This window comes from Schistocerca piceifrons, chromosome X (assembly GCF_021461385.2).
Source record: "Schistocerca piceifrons isolate TAMUIC-IGC-003096 chromosome X, iqSchPice1.1, whole genome shotgun sequence".
Lineage (NCBI taxonomy): Eukaryota > Metazoa > Arthropoda > Insecta > Orthoptera > Acrididae > Schistocerca > Schistocerca piceifrons.
In genome coordinates this window covers 790,846,659-790,868,451 of record NC_060149.1, presented here as the reverse complement: position 1 = coordinate 790,868,451, position 21,793 = coordinate 790,846,659, and the positions used below count along the sequence as shown (strand labels likewise).

The window sequence follows — 21,793 nt, the reverse complement described above, 5'->3', positions numbered from 1 at the left end:
TTCTTTTCAAAGTTCCCTTGTAAAAGTGTTAGTTGCAGGAATATTACCTAATATTTTACTCACGTGAATGTTCAAGAAACATAATACTGATTTAAACCTTCACTTTTGTACCTATGACACATTTGAGAAATAAATAACTTGAAATGATAAGGAGAAAACAGCAAAAAGTAAATAAATTATTTTATTTTACTCTGCTGAAATTTGGTGACAGAAGATAAAAATGTTACTGTGTATTCAGGAAGTTTACCCTGTATGCATCTCTAACAGTTATGGGGTCCATAGATCCTCAGAAGAAGAGTGGCAGCTAAAAGGCAAATTGTAGTTGCTAATTCCTTGCAACAGTTTCAGAAGTACAGGGATGGAGAAATTTATGACTTTTTCTCCTTCAGTTTGTTGAAATATCAAGTTATTTGAAACCAGTAGCATTCTATTTAGCAACAAGTTAAGGAGTAAATTTTCAAAAACACCATTTGCTGCAATGAGCATTGAGAAACTCCAAATAGTGACTGTGACCGGGGATAAGAATTTTTGTTTTGAGTCCCTGTTATATAAACAGTGAGAGAGAACTCATATAATAGCTTGATACTGTAGTGACTATAATAGATTTTCTGTTTTTGGAAAAAAAAAGTCACTATCTTCTTTGTCGCTGAGTTCATACTGGTAGTTCATCCATAAGAAATATTTGACTGATTACTATTCATGTTGCTCAAATGTATTTGAGTGTAGAATATTTCAAATGTCAAAATCTCATTTATTGTTCCTTTATCCATATATTAACTGGACCATAGTCAGCTGATGAGGTTGTTATATAGCCTTTTCCAAGTGGCTGTAATGGTTAATTCATGTGGCTATACTTCGTTTGCATACTGTATGTGTTTTGACTTTGGAAAATTTCCATACGATTGTTCCATGGCTATACTGTATTGCATCAGTCAGTACAGCAGATAAAGACATGTGGCACACAAACATTTATGAGATTATGATTGTTTTCAAACAAGAATTCATTTTGATTGGTGCAGCTCCTACTCTAGCGGTCCATAACACTTGATAGTGAGTAGGCTTTTTGAAACATGTTGTGTATAATGGAAAAGTAAAGAAGATTTTGACCACTGAAATGGTAGCTACACAAGAATTCCCTGTACTAAGTTAACATGACTGTGGATAAATTTGTCTTCATAGATAACTTCACATATTCCACAAATATCTTCACAGATATGTAGTTTAACAGCTTCAGTAGACAAATAATTCCGTGGATACCAGTGTTAGAGTAAAAAAATTGTGGTAGTTGTTTGACATCCTATGCCATCTTTAACTATTCTTAAATGCTGCAAAAATATGACAGTTTTCTTGATATTCTCCATCATCTGCAATTGTGACAGTTGCCACCAGATGATGATCAAAGAAGATGAAAACCACTTTGCAAATAAATAATTTTGTTTTGTAACTATCATCATGCCATGGTTATACTCAATGGAAAGCTCAACTAACTTTACTTTCATCAAGAATTTACAAAAGTAATTGTCTTCTTCTGCTGTGTGAATTTAGCATTCTGTAGAATGAGACATACTGATAAAATTTTCTTGTGCAATAATGCTAAGAATATATACATAAAAGATTCCTGTTGTGCAGTCTTAGTTCATCCACAAAGTAGAAATGTTTGATCAACCATTGACTTGTGCTGGTATTTATCACCTATATTCAGACCATTTTCAAAACAAATTTCTGGTCCACAGTCATAAAAATAAAATTTTCAGAACAGAATTACTACAGGTCTTACTACATTTTTTTTTGTAATTTTTCAGACATGTATAGCTTCTGTTTGCCTATATATGTGCACAGTTCAAAAGGTGTTGATGACCATCACGTTTCTTCTGTTCTCTCTTATTGTGACACTTTTCACTGCAGCTGTCAGGGGAACTTCTAATTAATATATTATGTACCCTGCATTTAAAATGTTCTGCTAACACTTAGGAAGTGAGAGCTATGAGGACTCAAACATGGTTCTGGAACATAAAACTACAGTGCCTGAGAAAAAGTGAAGCAACAAGAACACGTGTCGATGTAACTTTGTACATGTACACACCGTGATTAGAGTTGCAGTTCTTTGTAACTGTTAAATGGCCACCAGAGTGCATTAATTTTGGTTGTGTTTATTGTTGTTACCAGGGCTGGTAGGGTATACACTGATGTGTCAAAAGTCATGGGATACCGCCTGATATTGTGTAGGATCTCCTTTTGCCCAGGGTAGTGCAGCAACTTGATGTGGCATGGACTCTACAAGTCAATAGAAGTCCTCTGCAGAAACATTGACCCACGCTGCCTCTATAAGCATCCATAATTGCGAAAGTGTTGCCAGTGCAGGATTTTGTGCATGAAGTGACCTCTTGATTATGCACCGTAAATATTCGATGGAATTCATGTCGGGCAATCTGGGTGGCCAAATCATTCACTTGAATTGTCCAGAATATTCAGAAGTCAATCATGAACAATTGTGGCCCGGTGACATGGTGCATTGTCATCCATAAAAATTTCATTGTTGTTTGGGAACATGAAGTTCGTGAATGGCTGCAAACAGTCTCCAAGTAGCTGAACATAACCATTTCAACCAATGATCGGTTCAGTTGGACGAGAAGATCCAATCTATCCCTTGTAAACATAGCCCACACCATTATAGAGCCACCACCAGCTTGTACACTGCCTTGTTGACAACTTGGGTCCATGGTGTCATGGGGTCTGCACCACACTCGAATTCTACCGTCAGATCTCACCAACTGAAATCGGGACTCATCTGACCATGCTACGGTTTTCCAGTTGTGTAGGGTCCAACTGATATGGTCAGAAGCCCAGTAGAGCCACTGCAGGCAATGTCGTGCTGTTAGCAAATGCATTTGCGTCAGTCGTGTGCTGCCATAGCCCATTAACGCCAAATTTCACTGCACTGTCATAACAGATATGTTCATCCTACATCCCACATTGATTTCTGCAGTTATTTGATGCAGTGTCTGTTAGCACTGACAACTGTACGCAAACACTGCTTCTCTGTCATTACGTGAAGGCCATCGACCACTGCGTTGTCCACAGTGAAAGGTAATGCCTGAAATCTGGTATTCTTGGCACAATCTTAACACTGTGTATCTCAGAGTATTGAATTCCCTAATGATTTCTGAAGTGAAATTCCCATGTGTCTATCTCCAACCACTGTTCATCATTGAAAGTATCTTAATTCCCACCGTGTGGCCATAATCGCATCAGACACCTTTTCTCATGAATCGCCTAAGTAGAAATGACAGCTCCGCCCGTGCATTGCCTTTTTATACCCTGTGTACACAATGCTATTGCCATCTGTGCATGTGCTTATTGCTGTCATATGACTCAGTATAAAGTGATGTGAAAAGTACCAGATGTTGAGTGATCACTGTGAAAGATATGGAAATGGTGTGTACTAATGTGAGGCAGCAGCTGACATAGTTCGAAAGAGACCTTATTATGGGTCTCCATTTGGTTGGCTGGTTGATTCTTGGAATATCCAGATTTGTGGGGCATTTAGATGCAACTGTGGGCCATTATTTGGCTACATGGAAATGTGCGGGCAGGCAGACTCATCCACGTATTCGGCCAAGACTGACCACCGCTATGGGGGGGGGATTCCCTATTGTGCCTAAGCCCATCGTAACCCCTTTGCATCTGTGCCTGCCATCCGAGAATGAGTGAAAGACTCCCAGCAACATTCTATGTCATCCTGCACCATTGGTAGCCAGACTAACAAATTGTCCCATTGCATGGGCTGTCGTTAACAGCACGACACAAATGACTGCATTTGGAGTAGTGTCATGACTGAGAAGCATGGACTGCTGATGAATGACACCATTTAGTGATGAATCACAGTTTTGCACTGCCCAATATGACCATTTTCAGCAAGTATGGCAGTGATGAGGGGAGAGGTCCCATTCATCCAGTATTTTGGGGAGGCACAGCGGTGTTCCTTGTATCATGATGGTGTGGGGAGCCATCAGTTATGACTTCAGGTCATGGCTGGTAGTGATTGAGGGAACTCTGACAGCACGATAGTATGTCACGGACTTCGTGCATCCTCAAGTTTTAGCTCTCGTGCAATAATATTATTGTGTTATTTTTTAATGGGATAGGGCTTGTCCCCACACTGTACATGTCTCAGTCTACTGTCTGCATGATGTTGAGGTACTCCTGCAACCACCAAACTCCCCTGATATGTCCCTGTTAGAAAATGTGTGGGATTAGCTCAGCTGTGTTCTGGTACCAGTATCCAGGGTATTGAGGACCATCTACAACCGTTGTGGGCAATCCTGCCTCTGGAGAGGATCCAAAAGCTTTATGACATCCTTCCTGACCCAATCAGTGCATGCATCCAGGGCAAACAGGGTGCAATATAATACTGATAAGTGGGCTCTTACTGCCAAGTTCAAATTTGACTCGATATTGTAATCGCTGAAATAACGTAACATACTCTCTCAACTTGTGAAGTTCCATTCTTTTCCTCCTCCCCTTCGTGGTGCTCAACCTTTTCTATCAGGCATTGTAATATACAGTGACAGTCATAAGGAGAATGACAGTTTTTTGACTTCACAGAGTTTTCAAAAAGTTGTTTACAGTGTTATTTAAATGAAATAATGAATTAATTGCAGAGGCCATTCTTTATAGACTTACCTGACAAGTGAGCTCATAGAAACATATTGGCTCAGTGCAAACTTCTCTTATGAAGATTTCCTGAATATAGAAAAAACATTTTTCTGTTGTAATACTATCTGTAAGCTACTGCATGCAATTGCACAAAATTATATACTGCAGTTATTAATATAGTATTAATGTAATATTTATTTTTATTTTTTATTTATTTTCTGTTTTATAACAGCAGTTTATATCAGTCTAATTAAAATAAATTTAAAGTCTGGCAGTAATCAGGCATCATTTTGTGTTAAGTTTGTAGTAGGAACTCACAGAATGGTTGTAATGAGAGAGTAGCAGCCATGTAGTATGTTGCATTTATTGCTCTGTATTGTGTGAAGATGATAATTATTTTTTTTCTTTTCTTTCTTTTCTTGTGCAGTTGAAGGGGTCCTGCCTGAGTGTTTTGGATGGGCACTTGCGTTATGTAACGTCCTGTGCATTTTCTCGTGATGGATCATTGCTAGCATCAGGTTTGTGTGTACTGAAATATGTTACATAACTTACAAGTGGTTTTTCATCATTCATATTACATGGAACTGACATTTCTTCTCTTCTAGTTTCTGTGTAGGAAGTGATAAAACTCTGAAACATAAAGATACATAACCTATTAGAACAATTGAAAAATCCAAAGAAAATGAGAACTGACATGAGTGAAAAGAGGTTAATTAAGAAAATATAGTGTCTTTGATCTTAAAAGTTACCGAAGATCAAGGAAAACAGAAGATTCATCAAAAAGTAATAAAATAGAACAGAAGTCACTGACTAAAAGTAATTCTGTTTGAATGTAGAAGGATAACTTAAGAACATTTCCTGTATTTTGTGATACGCATCGTCTGACCAATATACGACTTGCCACATTGACATGGAATCTGGTACACGCCGGCCTTCCTCAAACCGAGGTCATCTTTGGCACTCCCCACCAGTGCACGAGTTTTATTTGGAGGACAAAACACAGTTCCGACCGGTGTTTCTTCAGAATGGGTACTCAGAGTGGCAGATTCAACGTGCTCTCTGCCCAACCACTGCAGCACAACCTGTTGAGATAGATGAAGTCACGAGGGAGGAGGTAGGCGCTGCATTTATTCCATACACAGGCGCACTCTCGGGGAAAATTGCCCGCATTCTGAAGAAACACCGGGTCAGAACTGTGTTTTGTCCTCCAAATAAAACTCGTGCACTGGTGGGGAGTGCCAACGATGACCTCGGTTTGAGGAAGACCGGCGTGTACCAGATTCCATGTCAATGTGGCAAGTCGTATATCGGTCAGATGATGCGTACCGTCGAGGATCAATGCCGTGAACACCAGAGGCACACTCGACTGATGTATCCGAGCAAGTCAGCGGTTGCTGAACATTGTTTGTCGGAAAATCACGCCATGGAGTATGACCGCACGAGGATTCTGGTACAGACATCGAGATATTGGGACAGCGTTGTTAGAGAGGCCATCAAAATTCGCACCAATGATGACCTCATAAACCGTGACTGTGGCTATAATCTTAGCAAGGCTTGGGAACCAGCGATTGGGTTAATCAAGAGTAAATCGAGCAAACGTATAGTTGTGACGACCACGGCGGACAGAGCCATCACACCGACATCATCTCAGACGCCGTCGCAATCTGTTCCACCGCGCGACCGTGGTGCGGGGCGCGGATGGCAGAGGGAGCGCGCCGCGGGCGGAGGGTATTTAAATTGGCCGCCGCCGCAACCGAACCCAGTTCCCTCTGAGCAGCCATAGTGTACGGATCTCCGTGCCGGCACATTCACAGGAGCTCAGTCCGTCAGTTCACCTGATGATGGCGACATGTACGATCGCCGAAATATTGTGCCCGTTGGACACTATAGACCGGCAGCACACCTGTGGATATTTTGATTAAGATTCAATATGTCTCATCAGTGCCCAATGGCATAATAGCAGCACATGAGTGGGTGCAAATGGAGCAGTATGATCTGTCTTCGGGAGATGGGCTAATGAAGGTTGAAGCCAGGAGGATTATGGGAATGGAGGATTTATTGCAGTTACAGTTCCGATCTGTGCAATTCAGAAAAGCTGGTGATTCTGGGAAGGATCCAGATGGCACAGGCTGTGAACCAGTCATTGAAATGAAGAGCCTCATGTTCGACAGAATGCTCAGCAACTAGGTGGTTCAGCTGTTTCTTGGCCACAGTTTGTTGGAGGCCCTTCATGCAGACAGATAGCTTGTTGTTTGTCATGACCATGCAGAACACAGCACAGTGGTTGCAGTTCAGCTTGTAGATCCTGGTATTGCAGGCAGATGGGATAGATGATGATTGTGACTGGATTGGAGTAGGTGGTGGGGGGAGGGTGTATGTGACAGGTCTTGCATCTAGGTCTATTACAGGGATATGCTCCATGAGCAAAGGGGTTAGGAGCGGGGGTTGTATAGGGATGGATGAGGATATTGTGTAGGTTCGGTGGGTGGTGGAATACCACTGTGGTGGGGGTGGGAAAGACAGTGGGTAGGACATTCCTCATTTCAGGATATGATGAGAGGTAGTTGAAACCCTGGCAGAGAATGTGATTCAATTGCTCCAGTCCTGGGTGGTACTGAGTTATGAGGGGAATACTTCTCCATGGCCAGACAGTGGGACTTTGGTAGGTGGTGAGTGACTGGAGAGGTAAGCTGCGGGAGATCTGTTTTTGTACAAGGTGGGGAGGTTAATTACAGTCTGTGAAAGCCTCAATGAGACCCTTGGTATATTTTGAGAGGGACTGCTCATCACTACAGATGTGATGACCATGGGTGGCTAGGCTGTATGGAAGGGACTTCTTTGTATGGAATGGGTGACAGCTATCGAAGTGGAAGTATTGCTGGTGATTGGTTGGTTTGATGTGGATGGAGGTACTTATATAGCCATCTTTGAGGTGGTCAACATTAACGAAGGTAGCTTGCTGGGTGGAGGTGGTACAGGTGAAGCAAAAGGGGGAGAAGGTGTTGAAGTTCTGAAGGAATGTGGATAGGGTTTCCTCACCCTTGATCCAGATCACAAAGATGTCATCAGTGAATCTCAACCAGCTGTGGGGATCGGGATTCTGGGTGATTAGAAAGGGTAAAGGGTTCCTCCAGATGATTCACGAATAGGTTGGCATAGGGTGGCACCTTGCGGGCGCCCATTGTCGTACCCCAGATTAGTTTGCATGTGATGCCTTCAAAGGAGAAGTAATTATGGATGTGGATGTAGTTGGTCATGGTGACTAGGAAGGAGGTTGTAGGTTTGGAACCTGTCAGGTATTGGGAAAGGTAGTGTTCAATAGCAGCAAGGCCATGAACACTAGGGAATATGGCATCAATAGTGACGAGCAGTGTTAAATGAAATGGAAGTGTTGAGGTTTGGTGATTGAAAAGGTTGGTATCTGTTGTTTAGGAGGGTGGGTTATTGGTATTAGGCTGAAGGTGTTTGTCTACTAGAGCAGAGCTTCTCTCAGTGGGGGCACAGTAACCACCCACAATGGTGTGTGTGTCTTTGGTGGTTGGGTTTATGGAGTTTAGTTAGCATGTAGAAGGTAGGAGTGCAGGTAGTGGTAGGGGTGAGTAGAAAGATGGACTCCTGGGAAAGGTTCTGGGATGGGTCTAAGGATTTGAGGAGAGACTGGAGGTCCTGCTGGATTTCTGGAATGGGCTCACTATGGCAGAGTTTGTAGGTGGGTGAATCTGATAGCTGGTGGAGTCCTTTTGCCAGGTAATCAATGCGATCAAAACAGTGGTTGAGCCTTTGTCAGCAGGTAGGATTATAAGGTAGGGATCAGTTTTTAGGTGGTGGATTGCCGTTCTTTCTGCGGATGTAAGTTAGCTTCCACATAGAGTGATTTGAGGAATGATTGTGAGCCAAGGTTTGAGGTTAAGAAAATCTGTGATTTGAGGCCAGTGGGTGTGTATCATGGTTGGATGGAGGAGTGAATTGAGTCAGACAGGGTTCAACATTGGTCTTTGGTTGAGCCTGAGTGGTAGGGTTGGTGGCGAAAAAGTATTTCCACTTAAGGACCAGAGAAGAAGAGAAGGTCTTTAACAATTACTGCATGATTCAATTTGGGAGCGGGACAAAAGATGAGGCCTTTTGAAAGGACTGATGCTTCTGTAGAGCTAAGGCTTTTGGAGGAAAAATTCATGGCTTTTTTTGGATCTGTTTAGGCTCAGGATTTTTTATGGTGGCAGGAGTGAGTTTGTCTAATTCCGATGAAGGCCATTTTGGCCAAAAGCTTACTTGTGTGACAGTATTTCTGTTGTACTTATCTCCGACACAGCATCCCCACTGTATAGTGAGTAGCAATTTATCCTTCTCATAATATTGTAAAAAAAAAATGAAATTAGATTGCTAAACACCAAAGAAAATCAGAAACAAAGAAAACTGATTTCAAAATAAACATAAAAAAATCACAAAACAAAGAGAAATGATTGCAAAACAAAGGAAAAAGTTCACTGGATGAAAAGATAGCTAAACAGAGAGAAAATGTCATTGAGTGAAGAGAAAGAGCATTGAACACAGAAAAGACACTGCCAAATGACAAAAAAGTGACAAATAACAATTACAGATAACACATGGGCAAAACAAAAATTATATTATCAGGAAAGATGACTAATTGTATAAAAAAGAAAATTCACTCCAGAGAAGAGTGAAACAGAATGGCTGACCACTATTTGCCTTTAAAGGATGAAATTCCAAATACTGCCAATAAACACGTTTAAATGTGGAAAAATTTATTATTTACCTTTGGGAGATGAAATTCGATAAACACATTTAAATGTGGAAAAAAGCTATACCCAGTCTTTTGTGCTGTTAGTTCCTTCTTCAGGAGGACAGGAGGATAAGTTGGGAAAGGTTGGAAAGAAAGGATGAATCACTGAGACCCATGTCATGAGGATGAGGGGACAAAGATCAAAGATTTGGAAACATAGAGTTGGATGTGGAAGGTAGTAGTTTTGCTAATACTGTGACCGCCTCAATCCAGAGATAATAGAATAACATAGTGAGAAGAAACATAGATTAAGAAGAACAGAAATGTAATGCAGCTATCAACAGTACTAGGAATTTCACCCTTTGAAGGTAAATGCCATCCAGCCATACCGTCTCCTCGTAATTTCATAACTTTCTCAAGTGAATTTCCTTTTTGATGCATTATTGTGAACCATTTTCCATGTGGCAAACCAAAGATTTTGTTGTCGCTAGGACCAGAAGTGTCACCAAGCTCCCGTATTAAAAGGAGGCGTTAAGTGCGTGAACAGAGGAAAAGTGAGAGTAAAAGAAGATAGTTTTATGGAGGATGTTGTTTCTGAATGTGCTATTGGACCCAGGCACAGAACTATGGAGGGTTTTGAGTGCTGGTTAAGCTGCAGTGACAATACCAAAGAGGACCAGAGGACTGAATAAGGAAAGAACATGTTTGTACAGTAAGATGCAGAACATATATGGACAATTAATCAGTAAGAACTTTGTTGATAAGTGCAGAAAAGCTGTCAGTATGCAAAGGCAAAATTCAAACCGAAACCAAGCAACAGTAATTAAGGAAATGAATACTACCACTAATAAAAAATGAAAGTTTTTTAATACAAAGAGAAGAGAAATTCATCACTGAATAAATAGAAAGAGAATGAGATAGAATTAAACACAGAGACGAGAGCACTAAACTGAGAATAGATGTTGCTCAACAAAGGAAAGAGAATATTAACATGGAAATTAGATTACAAAGAAGGCAGATAGCTAAAAAACAAGATATCACCAAACAGATGAAAATGACCTCAAAATTTATAAAAAAAGAGGGTGGCTAAAACGTCAACAATCACAGAAAGAGACTGGAAAAAATAAGGAGTAGAAAAGCTAAATTAACATATGGGTAATGACATACAGTGCAGTCAAAGGATGTAACAGAGACGTGTTGAGAGACAACAAAAAGTGAAGGAATAATTATTGAAGATTGAGGACATTTTCAAATGTGAATTGGAGGTTATGTCATAAGTTTAGACAAGGTACGGAGTGAACAAAGTAAGAACTTAAGAAGGAAACAGAACAATTGACAGCCATGAATTGCAGAAAAAACTGAAGATGGTGGGCATACAAATGTTAAATTCAACTAATGAAAGGTGCATTGACATGCATGTGACTTAATGTTGATTGAGAGATGCCAAGCTTTTCGAAACAGGTATGGATGTCATCAGCTTTACCTGCCCACTCAACTCCTATGTATTAAAAAGTGGTTATTCTGAATTTATGAACTGGAGTTTGATGACATTCCTGGTGTATTTCATTGTGTTAATATTGTGTGAATTTAAGCCACAGGATATTGGCTAGAATTAGCCATTTTACAAAACGACTATGACAGGAAAATTGGGGAAATTCAAGCTCCTACAGAGGCAGCAGTTATTCTTCTAGTACACCATTCATGACAAACAGGAAACGGAGGAACTAATAGCGGTACTCGAAGTACCTTCTGCCACACACTATAAAGTGGTTTGAGGAATATAAATATAGATATAGGTGTTCCTTAAACCACTGTGCATGATTCTATGTTGCATAGGCAAGAGTTGGACTGAAAAATGACTTGCCCAGTGGGGAAGATTTGATGTGTGTAAGATTGAGAATAATATTGACATAAGTCACAGCTTCCATCATTCTTTTTGTAACAAGCGCAAACTCAATTGAGTGTTCCTGTGCCATGATACCATTGCTACTGGTGTGTTGATGCACTGCTTTGCTCTTGTCAAGCTGGAAGGAAGCATTTCCTTACACAAATTATGACATGATGTAACAGGAATCGTGATTCATTTCCGTTCTTGTATGGTTATAACAAAATATTGCTACGTTCTCTTCAGTCATAATAAATAACCTACATCTAATACATACTCCGCAAGCCACCATGCAGTATATGGCCTAGGGTATGTTTTACCTCTACCAGCCATTTCCCTTTCTATTTCACTCGCAAATACAGCAAGGGAAAAAGACTGTCTATATGTCTCCATATGAGCCCTGACTTATCTCATGTTCGTGGTCCTTATGCAAATGTATATTGGTGGCTGTATGATTGTTATGCGGTCAGCTTCAAATCCTGGTTCTCTAAATTTTCTCAATAGTGTTCCTCAAAAAGAACATCACCTCCACTCCAGGGATTCCCTTTTAAGTTTGCGAAGTATCTCCATAATACTTGCTTGTTGATTGAACCTACCAGTAACAAATGTAGCGGTCTGCCTCTGAATTGCTTTGATGTTTCTTAAGCCTGACCTGGTGGGGATTGTAAACGCTCAAGCAGTACTCAAAAATGGGTCGCACTACTGTTCTCTATGTAATGTACTTTGCAGATGAACCACACCTGTGTAACACTCTCCCAGTGAACCAATATCAGCATTCACCTTCCCCAGTACAAACCATACATGGTCATTCCATTTCATATTGCTTTGCAGCGTTATGCTTAGATCTTTAATTAACCTGACTGTGTCAACTAGCACAGTACTAATACGATATTCAAACATTATGGGATTGTTTTTCCCACTCATCTGCATTGGCTTACATTTTTCTACATTTACAGCTAGGTATCATTCATCATGTCAACTAGAAATTTTTTCTTGAGACATCTTGTATCTTCCTACAGTGACTCAATTATGACATACTCCTGTACACCACAGCATCATCAGCAAACAGCCCCAGATTGCTGCTCACCCTTTCCACCATAATATTTATGCATGTAGAAAATAATAGCAGTCATATTATAATTCCCTTGGGCACTCCCACTCACACTCTCTGGTAAACACTCACTGTCAAGGACAACATACTGGGTCATATTACTTAAGAGGTTTTCGAGCCACTCACATATTTGGGAACCTATCCCGTATGCTCTTACGTTCATCAACAGGCTGCAGTGGGGAACTGTGTCAAACTCTTTTTGTAAATCTAGCAGTATGGAATTTGCCTGTTGCCCTTCATCCATTGTTAGCAGGATATCATGAAAAAGAGGGGCAAGCTGAGTTTCACATGAGTGATGCTTTCTAAATCTGTGCTGATTTGTAGGCAGAAGCTTTTCCACCCCAAGGAAATTTATTATACTTATACTTAAACTGAAAATATGTTCAAGAATTCTACAGCAAATTGATGTTAAGGATATTTGTCTGTAATTTTGTAGGTCAGTTATTTTACCCTCCTTATATACAGGGGTGACTTTCGCTTTTTGAGTTGGCATGGCACATACAAGACTTATCTCCTGCAGATCCTTCCCTTAACTATGTGCTCTGAGACATATTCTTCCTCATCCATCATGTTTTCCTCGAAAAATGCATTATAAGATTGGCCATGATTTTGAACTCCATGTTTTGACTGATGCACATTGCCTTTCATATTTACTAACAATTTTAATCATTTACTACTTTTGATCAACACTATTGACAATGTCAGTTGAACATCTGATAATCCTCACCATTTTCATGATGATTATACCCACCTGATGCACTATGAGAATTTCTCGTAGTCAAATTCACTTTAATAAGAAGTTTTCTATTTTCTGTTTGTAGAACTAACCTTCTAAGCATCTAATGAAATGTCAGAAACGATAGAAAAGTATTAAGAGAGGTGACCAGTATAAGAATTTAATGAAACAAAGGTGTTTTGGGTATGTGAGATATTTTATAGAGCAAAATAATCAGGAGTCAAAGACAAGGATGAGAAAACTATCAATGATAAAGAAAGCATGACGGAGTTGCTTAGTCTCTGAAAAAATATGAAACACAAAATTTGTGATATTAGGACATTTTCTTATCTTGTTATTATGGAAACAGAAGAAACAGACCATGTAATTGATTTATCTTCTATTTTCTACATAGTTCTGATGACATTGTGCATGTAGTACATAGCTTTTGTTGTGATATTCTTAGATGTTAGTTTCTACGTGTAGATTTCGAAGAATAATTGCATCACTTATTTTGAATGTTTCTTGTTCTTAAAAATAGGTTCCAATGACAAGACCCTTGCAGTATGGGACCTGACGGGAAACCTGACCGTAGACTCAGAACTGACAAAACCATGCTCTGCCCTACGTCACTATGCCAACAATAATACTGAGGTGAGTACAATGAATGGATTTGCACAAGTACTTTGTCAGTGGGAAGAAATCCATTACAGCTCATTTCTATTTGTGTTTGTATTCATGTGGTGCTCATTTTTGTCTTTTTGGATCTATAAATTCTTTTTTCGAGAAGATCACTCAGATTCTTAGAACTTTTTAGGTGATGGCATTGTTTTTAAAACAGTGTAAGGCTCCACAGGTGGTCTTGCTTGCCCCTGTTCTAGGACCAGTAGACGTTCTTGAGAGAAATCACATCAGACGGATGAATTTTTCAGAAATTTGTGAGAGATTGGAACAAATTAGGGATTGAAGTTTACTTTCTTACTACAGCTGAGTCAGGTTGCAGTACTGAAACAATGTGGCCAGCCAGGACAATGTACCTGTGTATGTGGTTTTCAAATAGCCTGCAGATAGAGGTAGAGTGATATGGAAGTGTGGGTGGAATGAGGTCTGCATATGCATAGTGTCAGAGAGTGGGCAAACGATGTCTGAATTGCCAAACTGTGTTGCTGTGGACAACAGTCAGGTTCATTTGTCTGTGGTACATTGCATTACATGTTCAAATCTGTGAGGAGAATGATAAATTTTGAAACTGATGTCAATTAATCGCGTACATGAGAGAAATCTTAGTTCTCATCTTGACTACATTGTGTCCACTGCTTCACTGCAATAGTCTGCATGATGTCTGAAGAAGAGAACAGCTAAGTGGTAATGTCAAGTACTGTGATGAATATTCACCAGTCAATTCGGAGATAGGGACACCAGACTGTGTTCAGAGTAAAGACACTCTGACTATCTAAATTTTACCAGTGAATTGTCGAAGTATTATGATAATGATTGAAGCAGAAGGATCTATAATGCCCAAGTATTAATAACAAAGTTCCCAAATTTATCATCCTCTAGGAAAGTTCTCAGGCTCAAATTATTCTTTGGATTGATAGCTGGCTAAAACCCAAAGTAAAAAGCTCTGAGAAATTTAGCGAGTTGGGGAACATTTATCAGGACAGGTTAGATGCCATATGAGGGGGAATTTCCATTGCAATTGACAAAAATATCCTCTCTATAGAGGTTGAAATGGAGTGTGACAGTGAAGTCATCTCGTCCCATTTAACAGATCTAGGTGAAACCAAGTTAATTGTTGGATGCTTTTACCAGCCACCCAATTGAACTTTGACAGTTCTAAAATCATTCAAAGAAAGTCTACAGTTAGTAGCATGTAGTTATCCAGATCATGCGATAATAGTTGGAGGCGACTTTAACATTCTGAGTATAGACTGAGATGTCTGTGGATTCATTGCAGTTGATGCAGACACACAGTCTTGTGAAGGGCTTTTGTACACAGTTTTTGGAAAACTGTCTTGAGCAGCCAGTTCGCAAGTCCACATGCAATGGAAATATCTTAGACCTCGCAGCTACAAGCAGGCCAGACCTTATCAGTGGCATCAGTACGGAGATGGGCATTAGTGATCATGGTGCCATCATAGTAATTGTGGTTATGAAAGTTAATAAATCAGTCAAGAAGGCTATGAAAGTGTTTCTGCTAGAAAGAGCAGATAAGCAGTCGTGAGCATCTCGCTTAGCAGTGAACTGCAGTCATTTAATTCCAGTATGATGGGCATAGAGGAATTATGGGCAATGTTTAATCAGTGTACGAAGGGATTAATAAAATATTCTCAGCTTTCAAGCTGCATCAAGTGGTTAACTGCCCATGAACTTTCGGCAGAGATCTCCTCTGCCACTGTCAAGTAATTGACTGTCATTTTAATGCTGCTGCTGCTGCATGTAGGTAGCTGTGTCACTGTCAATGAAGTCATTGGTGCCCAGTCTCGCACCAGTCTCACAGAACCTGCCTCAACTCACCAATCACAGGTTCCTTGGCCATACTCAGCTGCAGTCTACTGTCATTATTGAGGGTGTTTTCCAATATTTTGACCTCTGTTGCTTCTTTTATTACGCTATCCCAGAAGCTGTGGCCTATTCAGTAATAGAGGTATTGTCAAATGCAATTCAGTGTCCATTTTCCAGTGCATGCTCGCCTAAAGCTGATTTTTTGAGATAGCATAGGCGGAAGCAACTTTCATGTTCTATGTGACATTTTTCAGTAGTGCAGACAGTCTGACTGACATAACACTGCCCACACCCCCACAGTATTTTGTATATTCCAGGAGTTCTGAGGTCTACATTGTCTTTCACAGGTTTCATTAGTTGCCGGATCATTTCTGGGGGCCTGAAGACACTGGCAATTTTATGTTTCTTCAGGAGCTGACTAATCTTCCCTGTTATTGAGCCACAAAACGATAAAAACACAATCTTCTTTGCGTCTTCTTCAGAGACCTTCTACCTTCTGCTATTGCGTCTTAGATGAAACTGCTTGCAAACTTTGTCTGTTGTTGTAACTATTTTCCTCGAAAACTCTAAGTAATTAGCTCAGATCCGTCAGCAGGTTTTTGGTGTGTGTGACAGTTTCAGCTCAATGTGCCAAAGTCCTCAGAACAGACCGTTTCTGTGCTGGGTGGTGGTAGCTAGTGGCATACAGGTGCCCAGTGCGTGAGTGGGCTTGCAGTAAATGCTGTGACTGAGACACCCATTGGGTTCACAACAGGTGGGAATGTCCAGGAACGGAAAGGAACCACCCTTCTCTACTTTAATCGTGAACTTTATGTAGTCGTGGTGGATGTTGTTGATGTGTTCCAGGAATTCTTCCAGCTTTTTATGTCCGCGAGGCTATGTGATGAAGTTATAGTCAATTTAGCAATAAAAATAACTAGAATTTGCAGATGATGTCCTCAAAATGCTCCATAAAGAGATTGACTACAGCTGGAGCTAATGGGCTCCCCATTGCAATGCTGTCCATCTGGCTGAAATATTCTCCTCCATTTAAAAAATATGATGATGTCAGGATATGTTCAAATAAATCTACGACGGTGTTGTCAAATAACTGGGACAGCAAGTCCATGGTGTCTGTGATGGGTAGACATGTGAATAGAGAAACCACATCAAAACTGATCATAATATCCCTTTCACCAAGGTGTAGATGTTTAATTCAGTTGATGAAGTCCACCATATTTTTTATATGGTGCACACAATGTCCAGCATGCATTGAGAGGAGGTTGGCCAAATGCTTTGCAAATATATTGGTTGGCGACCCAGTGGTGCTCTTGGGGATCTGATGGTGCTTACTATAGGCCTTAAAAGTATACCCTTCTTGTATACCTTTGGCAGATGTAGAACTTGGGTGGTCTGGGTGCCTGGCGGAGGTTGTTTTAGTGACACACTCTTCCAGCAATGACTGTTAGATAAGTCTTCCTCACTATTCTGGATGTTGGGTCCTGATGCAATTTTTCATATGTATCTTCTTCGAGCACTCATCTGATTTTTGCATCATAGTCGTCTCATTCCATTAGGATGGCAGCATTGCCTTTGTCAGCTGGCATGACAAATGTGAGTGAGAGGATCATTGTGGAGAGCATGGAGGCTGTTGTGTTCAGCTCTAGTCATGTTTGGGGCATGCAGTTTGCATTTTCAAAGAATTCAGCCCGTTTCTCTTTCTCTACGAACTTCTCCTGCAATTTCACTGGGTCCTAATGGAACAAGCCGACTATGATGTGAAAATTCGACAGATGCTGAAGGAAGATGGTGCAAAAAACTGCTTCAGGACCCAACCCCCAGAATGGTGGAGAAGACTTCTCAAACAGTCGCCGCTTGTAGCGAGTGTCATTAATAACCACCTTCCTCATGCACCCAGACCACCCATGTCCTACATCTGCCAAAGGTGTATAAGGATATTCCTTTAAGGCATATAGTGAGCACCATCTGATTGCTAATCCATTGACTCGAAAAGCATTTGGCCAGTCTCCTCTTGACACACGATGGCTAGTGTGCACACCATATAAAGAATACAGTGGACTTCATTGTTTGAATTAAACATGTATGCCTTGGTGAAGGGGATATTATGATTAGTTTTGATATGATTTCCCTATTCACGTTTGTGCCCATCGCAGACTCTATGGACCCGCTGTCCTGGCTCTTCGACAACATCATCATGGATTTATTTAAACATACCCTGATGTTATCATATGTTTTAAATGGTGGTGCATATTTCAACCAAATGGACGCATCACTATGGGAAGCTGGCGTCTGCAAAACTTAGTTGTTTTTATTGCTACATTGACAATTCCTTTGTCATGTGGCCTCATGGACATGAAAAGCTAGAAGAGTTCCTGGAACACATCAACAACATCCACAACCGCATAAAGTTCTCACTGGAAGTATGGAAGGATGGTACCCTGCTGTTTCTGGAAGTCCTTGTCTGTCGTAAACTCAACGGGTATCTCAGTCACAGAGTTTACCACAAGCCCACACACACACACACACACACACACACACACACACACACACACACACACACACACACTAGTATCTGCTTGTCACCAACTACCATCACCCAGCACATGCACCGTCTGTTCTGAGGCCCTTGGTACACTGAGCTGAAACCACCTCAGTGCCGAAATCCTGCCGAGGGATCTGAGCTACTTACATAGAGTTTTCAAGGAAAATGGTTACAGCAACAGAAAAATTTCACAAGCAGTTTCATCTAAGCCACAATAGCAGAAGGTCTGTGATGGAGATGTAAAAAAAAATTGCATTTTTATCATTTTGTGGCTCAATAACAGGGAACATTAGCCGACTCCTGAAGAAACATAAACTCGGCATAGTCTTCAGGCTCTGAAGAAAGATCTGGCAACTAATGAAACCTGTGAAAGATGATGTATTCCTCAGAACACCTGGAATATACAAAATACTGTGTGGGTGTGGGCAGTCTGATATCAGTCAGACTGTCAGCACTATTGAACAGCGCCAGATAGAACATGAAAGTTGTTTCCATCTATGCTATCCCCCCAAAAAAAATTAGATGTGGTGGAGTATGCACTGGAGATGGACACTGAAGTACACCCTGGGATCCTGTGATTGGTGAGTTGAAGCGAGTTCTGCAATCGCACATCCAAAACATTGCTGTATCTAGTGTATGACTGGGCACCTGTGACGACATTAGCAGTGGTGCAGCTATGTAAGCATGGCAGCAGCATTCGTGTGACTGTCAAGCTCTTTACAATCACAGAGAAGATCTCTGCCAAAAGCTCGTGGGTAGTTAACCACTTGATGTGACTTGAAACTGAGAATATTTTATTAATGTTTAAACAGATATATGCCTAGTAAGTGGATTAAGGATGGAAAAGGCCCATAGTGGTTTACCAATGAAATTTGGTAAATGCTGAGGAAACTAAGGCTGTTGCACCACCAGTTCAAAAGAGACTGCATAAATGATGACTGGAAAAGGTTAGTAGAGTTCATGTGTCTGTGAAAAGATGTATCAGCAAAGCATATAACAACTTCCATAATCATAGATTAACAGAAGATCTGGCCAAGAACTTAGGAAAATTCTTGTCGTATGTAAATTCACTAAGTGGGTCTAAGGCTTTCATCCAGTCAGTCATTGAACTGTCTGTGTAGCAGTTGAAGATGACAAAACAGTAGCAGAAGTTTTAAATTCTGATTTTAAGAAATCGTTGAAGCAGGAGAATTGTTCAATCATACCACTGTTTGACAATCCCACGGAGTCCCATATGAATAGCATCACGGGTATAGAGAATCATGTAAAAGAGTTTAACAGAAATAAGTCACCAGGTCTGGATAGATTTCTAACTCAGTTGTACAAAGTGTACTCTACGGCATCATCTCTCATCCAGCGCAAAGTCCCAAGTGACTGGAAAAAAGTGCAGATGACTCACGTATGTAAGAAGGGTAAATGAATGGACCTGCAAAATTAGAGGCCTATATACCCTTGACATCAGTTTGCTGCAGAATTCTTGAACATATTCTGAGTTCGAATATAATAAATTTGCTAGAGACCTAAAAGCTTCATGTCCAAGAATGAACACGGTTTTAGAAGGTATAGCTCGTGTAAAACTCAGCTTGCCCTTTTCTCACATGATATACTGTGAACTATAGATGAAGGGCAACATGGAGATTCCATATTTCTAGATTTCCGAAAAGCATTTGACTCTGTACTGTACTGCAGACTGTTAATGAAGGTACAAACATACAGATTAGGCTGAAAGACTTCTGAGGTAATAGAACTCAGCATGTTGCCCACAATGGTAAGTGTTCAGCAGAGAAAAGGGTATTATCAGGAATGCCCCAGGTAAGTGTGATACGACTGCTATTATTTTGTTTATACATGAATGATTTGGCAGACAGGGTGGGCAGCGATCTGTGGTTGTTTGATTATGGTGCTGTGGTGTACTGGAAGGTGTCAAATATCTGTGACTACAGGATGATACAACATGATTTAGACAAAATTTCTAGTTGGTGTGATGAATAGCAGACAGTTCTAAATATAGAAAAATGTAAGTTAGTGTGGATGAGTAGGAAAAGCAAACCTGTAATGTTTGGATACAGCATAAGTAACGTCCTGCTTGACACCGTAACATCATTTAAATATCTGGGTATAATGTTGCAAATTTATATGAAATGGAACAAGCATGTGAGAGTTATGGTAAGGAAGGCAAATGGTCGACTGCTGTTTTAGTGGGAGAATTTTAGGAAAGTGTGGGTCATTTGTGTAAAGGAGGCCACATATAGGACACTAATACCAACTGTTCTTAGTATTGCTAGAGTGTTTGGGATCTGCACCAAGTCTAACCCAAAGACATCGAACTATTTCAGAGCTGGGCTGCTAGATTTGTTACCAGTAGGTTCAAACAACTTGCAAGTTTTATGGAGATACTTCAGGAATTCAAATGGGAATCACTGGAGGGAAGGTGTTTTTCCCTCGCTCTGTCTGGTAGTGGAACAGGAAAGGAAAAAACTAGTGATGGTGTAGGGTACCCTACACCAAGCACCGTACAATGGCTTGAGGAGTACATGTGTAGATGCAGATTTAGATGTAGCTAACACAGCTTTGTGAAGACTTCAAGTACAGTATTTCTCAAAATGACAATTGTCTAATGACAGTATCTTTGAAACTGGTTGCAATAAGTGTCATTTATTATGATTTGCAATATATTACAAGTAAAAATGTAATACTCCACAAAGACTATTGTAAAAATGGTTGGTAATGGTGTCATATTTTTTGCTGTCAATGGGGATTATGAGTGTAAACTAACTTGTTCAGCATTACAGTGAGAGACCACATTTATGACCAATTACACAAGCAAACAATTAATCATTGTCTATGAAGAAAATGACAATGATTTACATTGGTTTGATATCAGAGTTAATAATGAATTTATGTGGCTCCATTCTAATGAGTTATTAGAGGATACAACACTAGGAACAGTATGAGCTGCATACTTTCATAAGATAAAGATTCCTAATCTGTAAAGGCTGGGAAGTTCTCACATGCTATGTATACAGTTGATATGTTGACAAATACATTTTCTAAACCATCAGTCTTAAACCAAGAATATTATTACTTTACTTTGTTCTTAATCTGCATCATAATATCACTGTCACTGAGATCTGAGCCGGTGTCCGAACCATCTGATTGTAAATTTGATGATGATAGTTTCAAGGCTCATATCCATCTTCACCTCTGTATCAAAGACTTCTACCTGAAGCTTTTCAAAGAACTACACACAGTGTGTCCACACTGAAAGGGGACATTGTTGCTTCATGCACAAGTGATTCAGTGTCTGTTATCTTGAATGTTTTGTTTTTTTCTCCCACATAGCCTTCAACATGTGCCCAACTTAATTTCATTTCATTATACTGACAGTGATATGTGGGTAAACAGAAAATTGCATGACCACATTCACATCCAAGAAAGTGAAATTCATAAATTCTGTCATGTGACTTGTATAAATTAACGAGCTGCAGGAGTTCAGTGTGAGTCTGATTTATGCCATGTGGAATATTTTTATTTCTAAGCCAATGCACAATATCTGCTTTTGCTGGTGTTTGTGCTGGGCGTTTTCTCTGTAAAAACTGAATGATAATGGGCATGGTGCATTACAATGACTAATTTGA

At 40.2% G+C, this 21,793-nt stretch overlaps 1 protein-coding gene across 1 annotated transcript in view; it reads left to right on the top strand.

Annotated features, from left to right (window-relative positions):
• Positions 1-21,793, top strand: part of LOC124721998 (WD repeat, SAM and U-box domain-containing protein 1-like) — a 227,842-nt gene that overhangs the window by 82,691 nt on the left and 123,358 nt on the right. The window contains exons 7-8 of the mRNA XM_047247174.1: positions 5,084-5,174; positions 13,650-13,762. Of these exons, the coding sequence (XP_047103130.1) occupies positions 5,084-5,174; positions 13,650-13,762 (204 nt within the window). The remainder of the gene's footprint in view (positions 1-5,083; positions 5,175-13,649; positions 13,763-21,793) is intronic.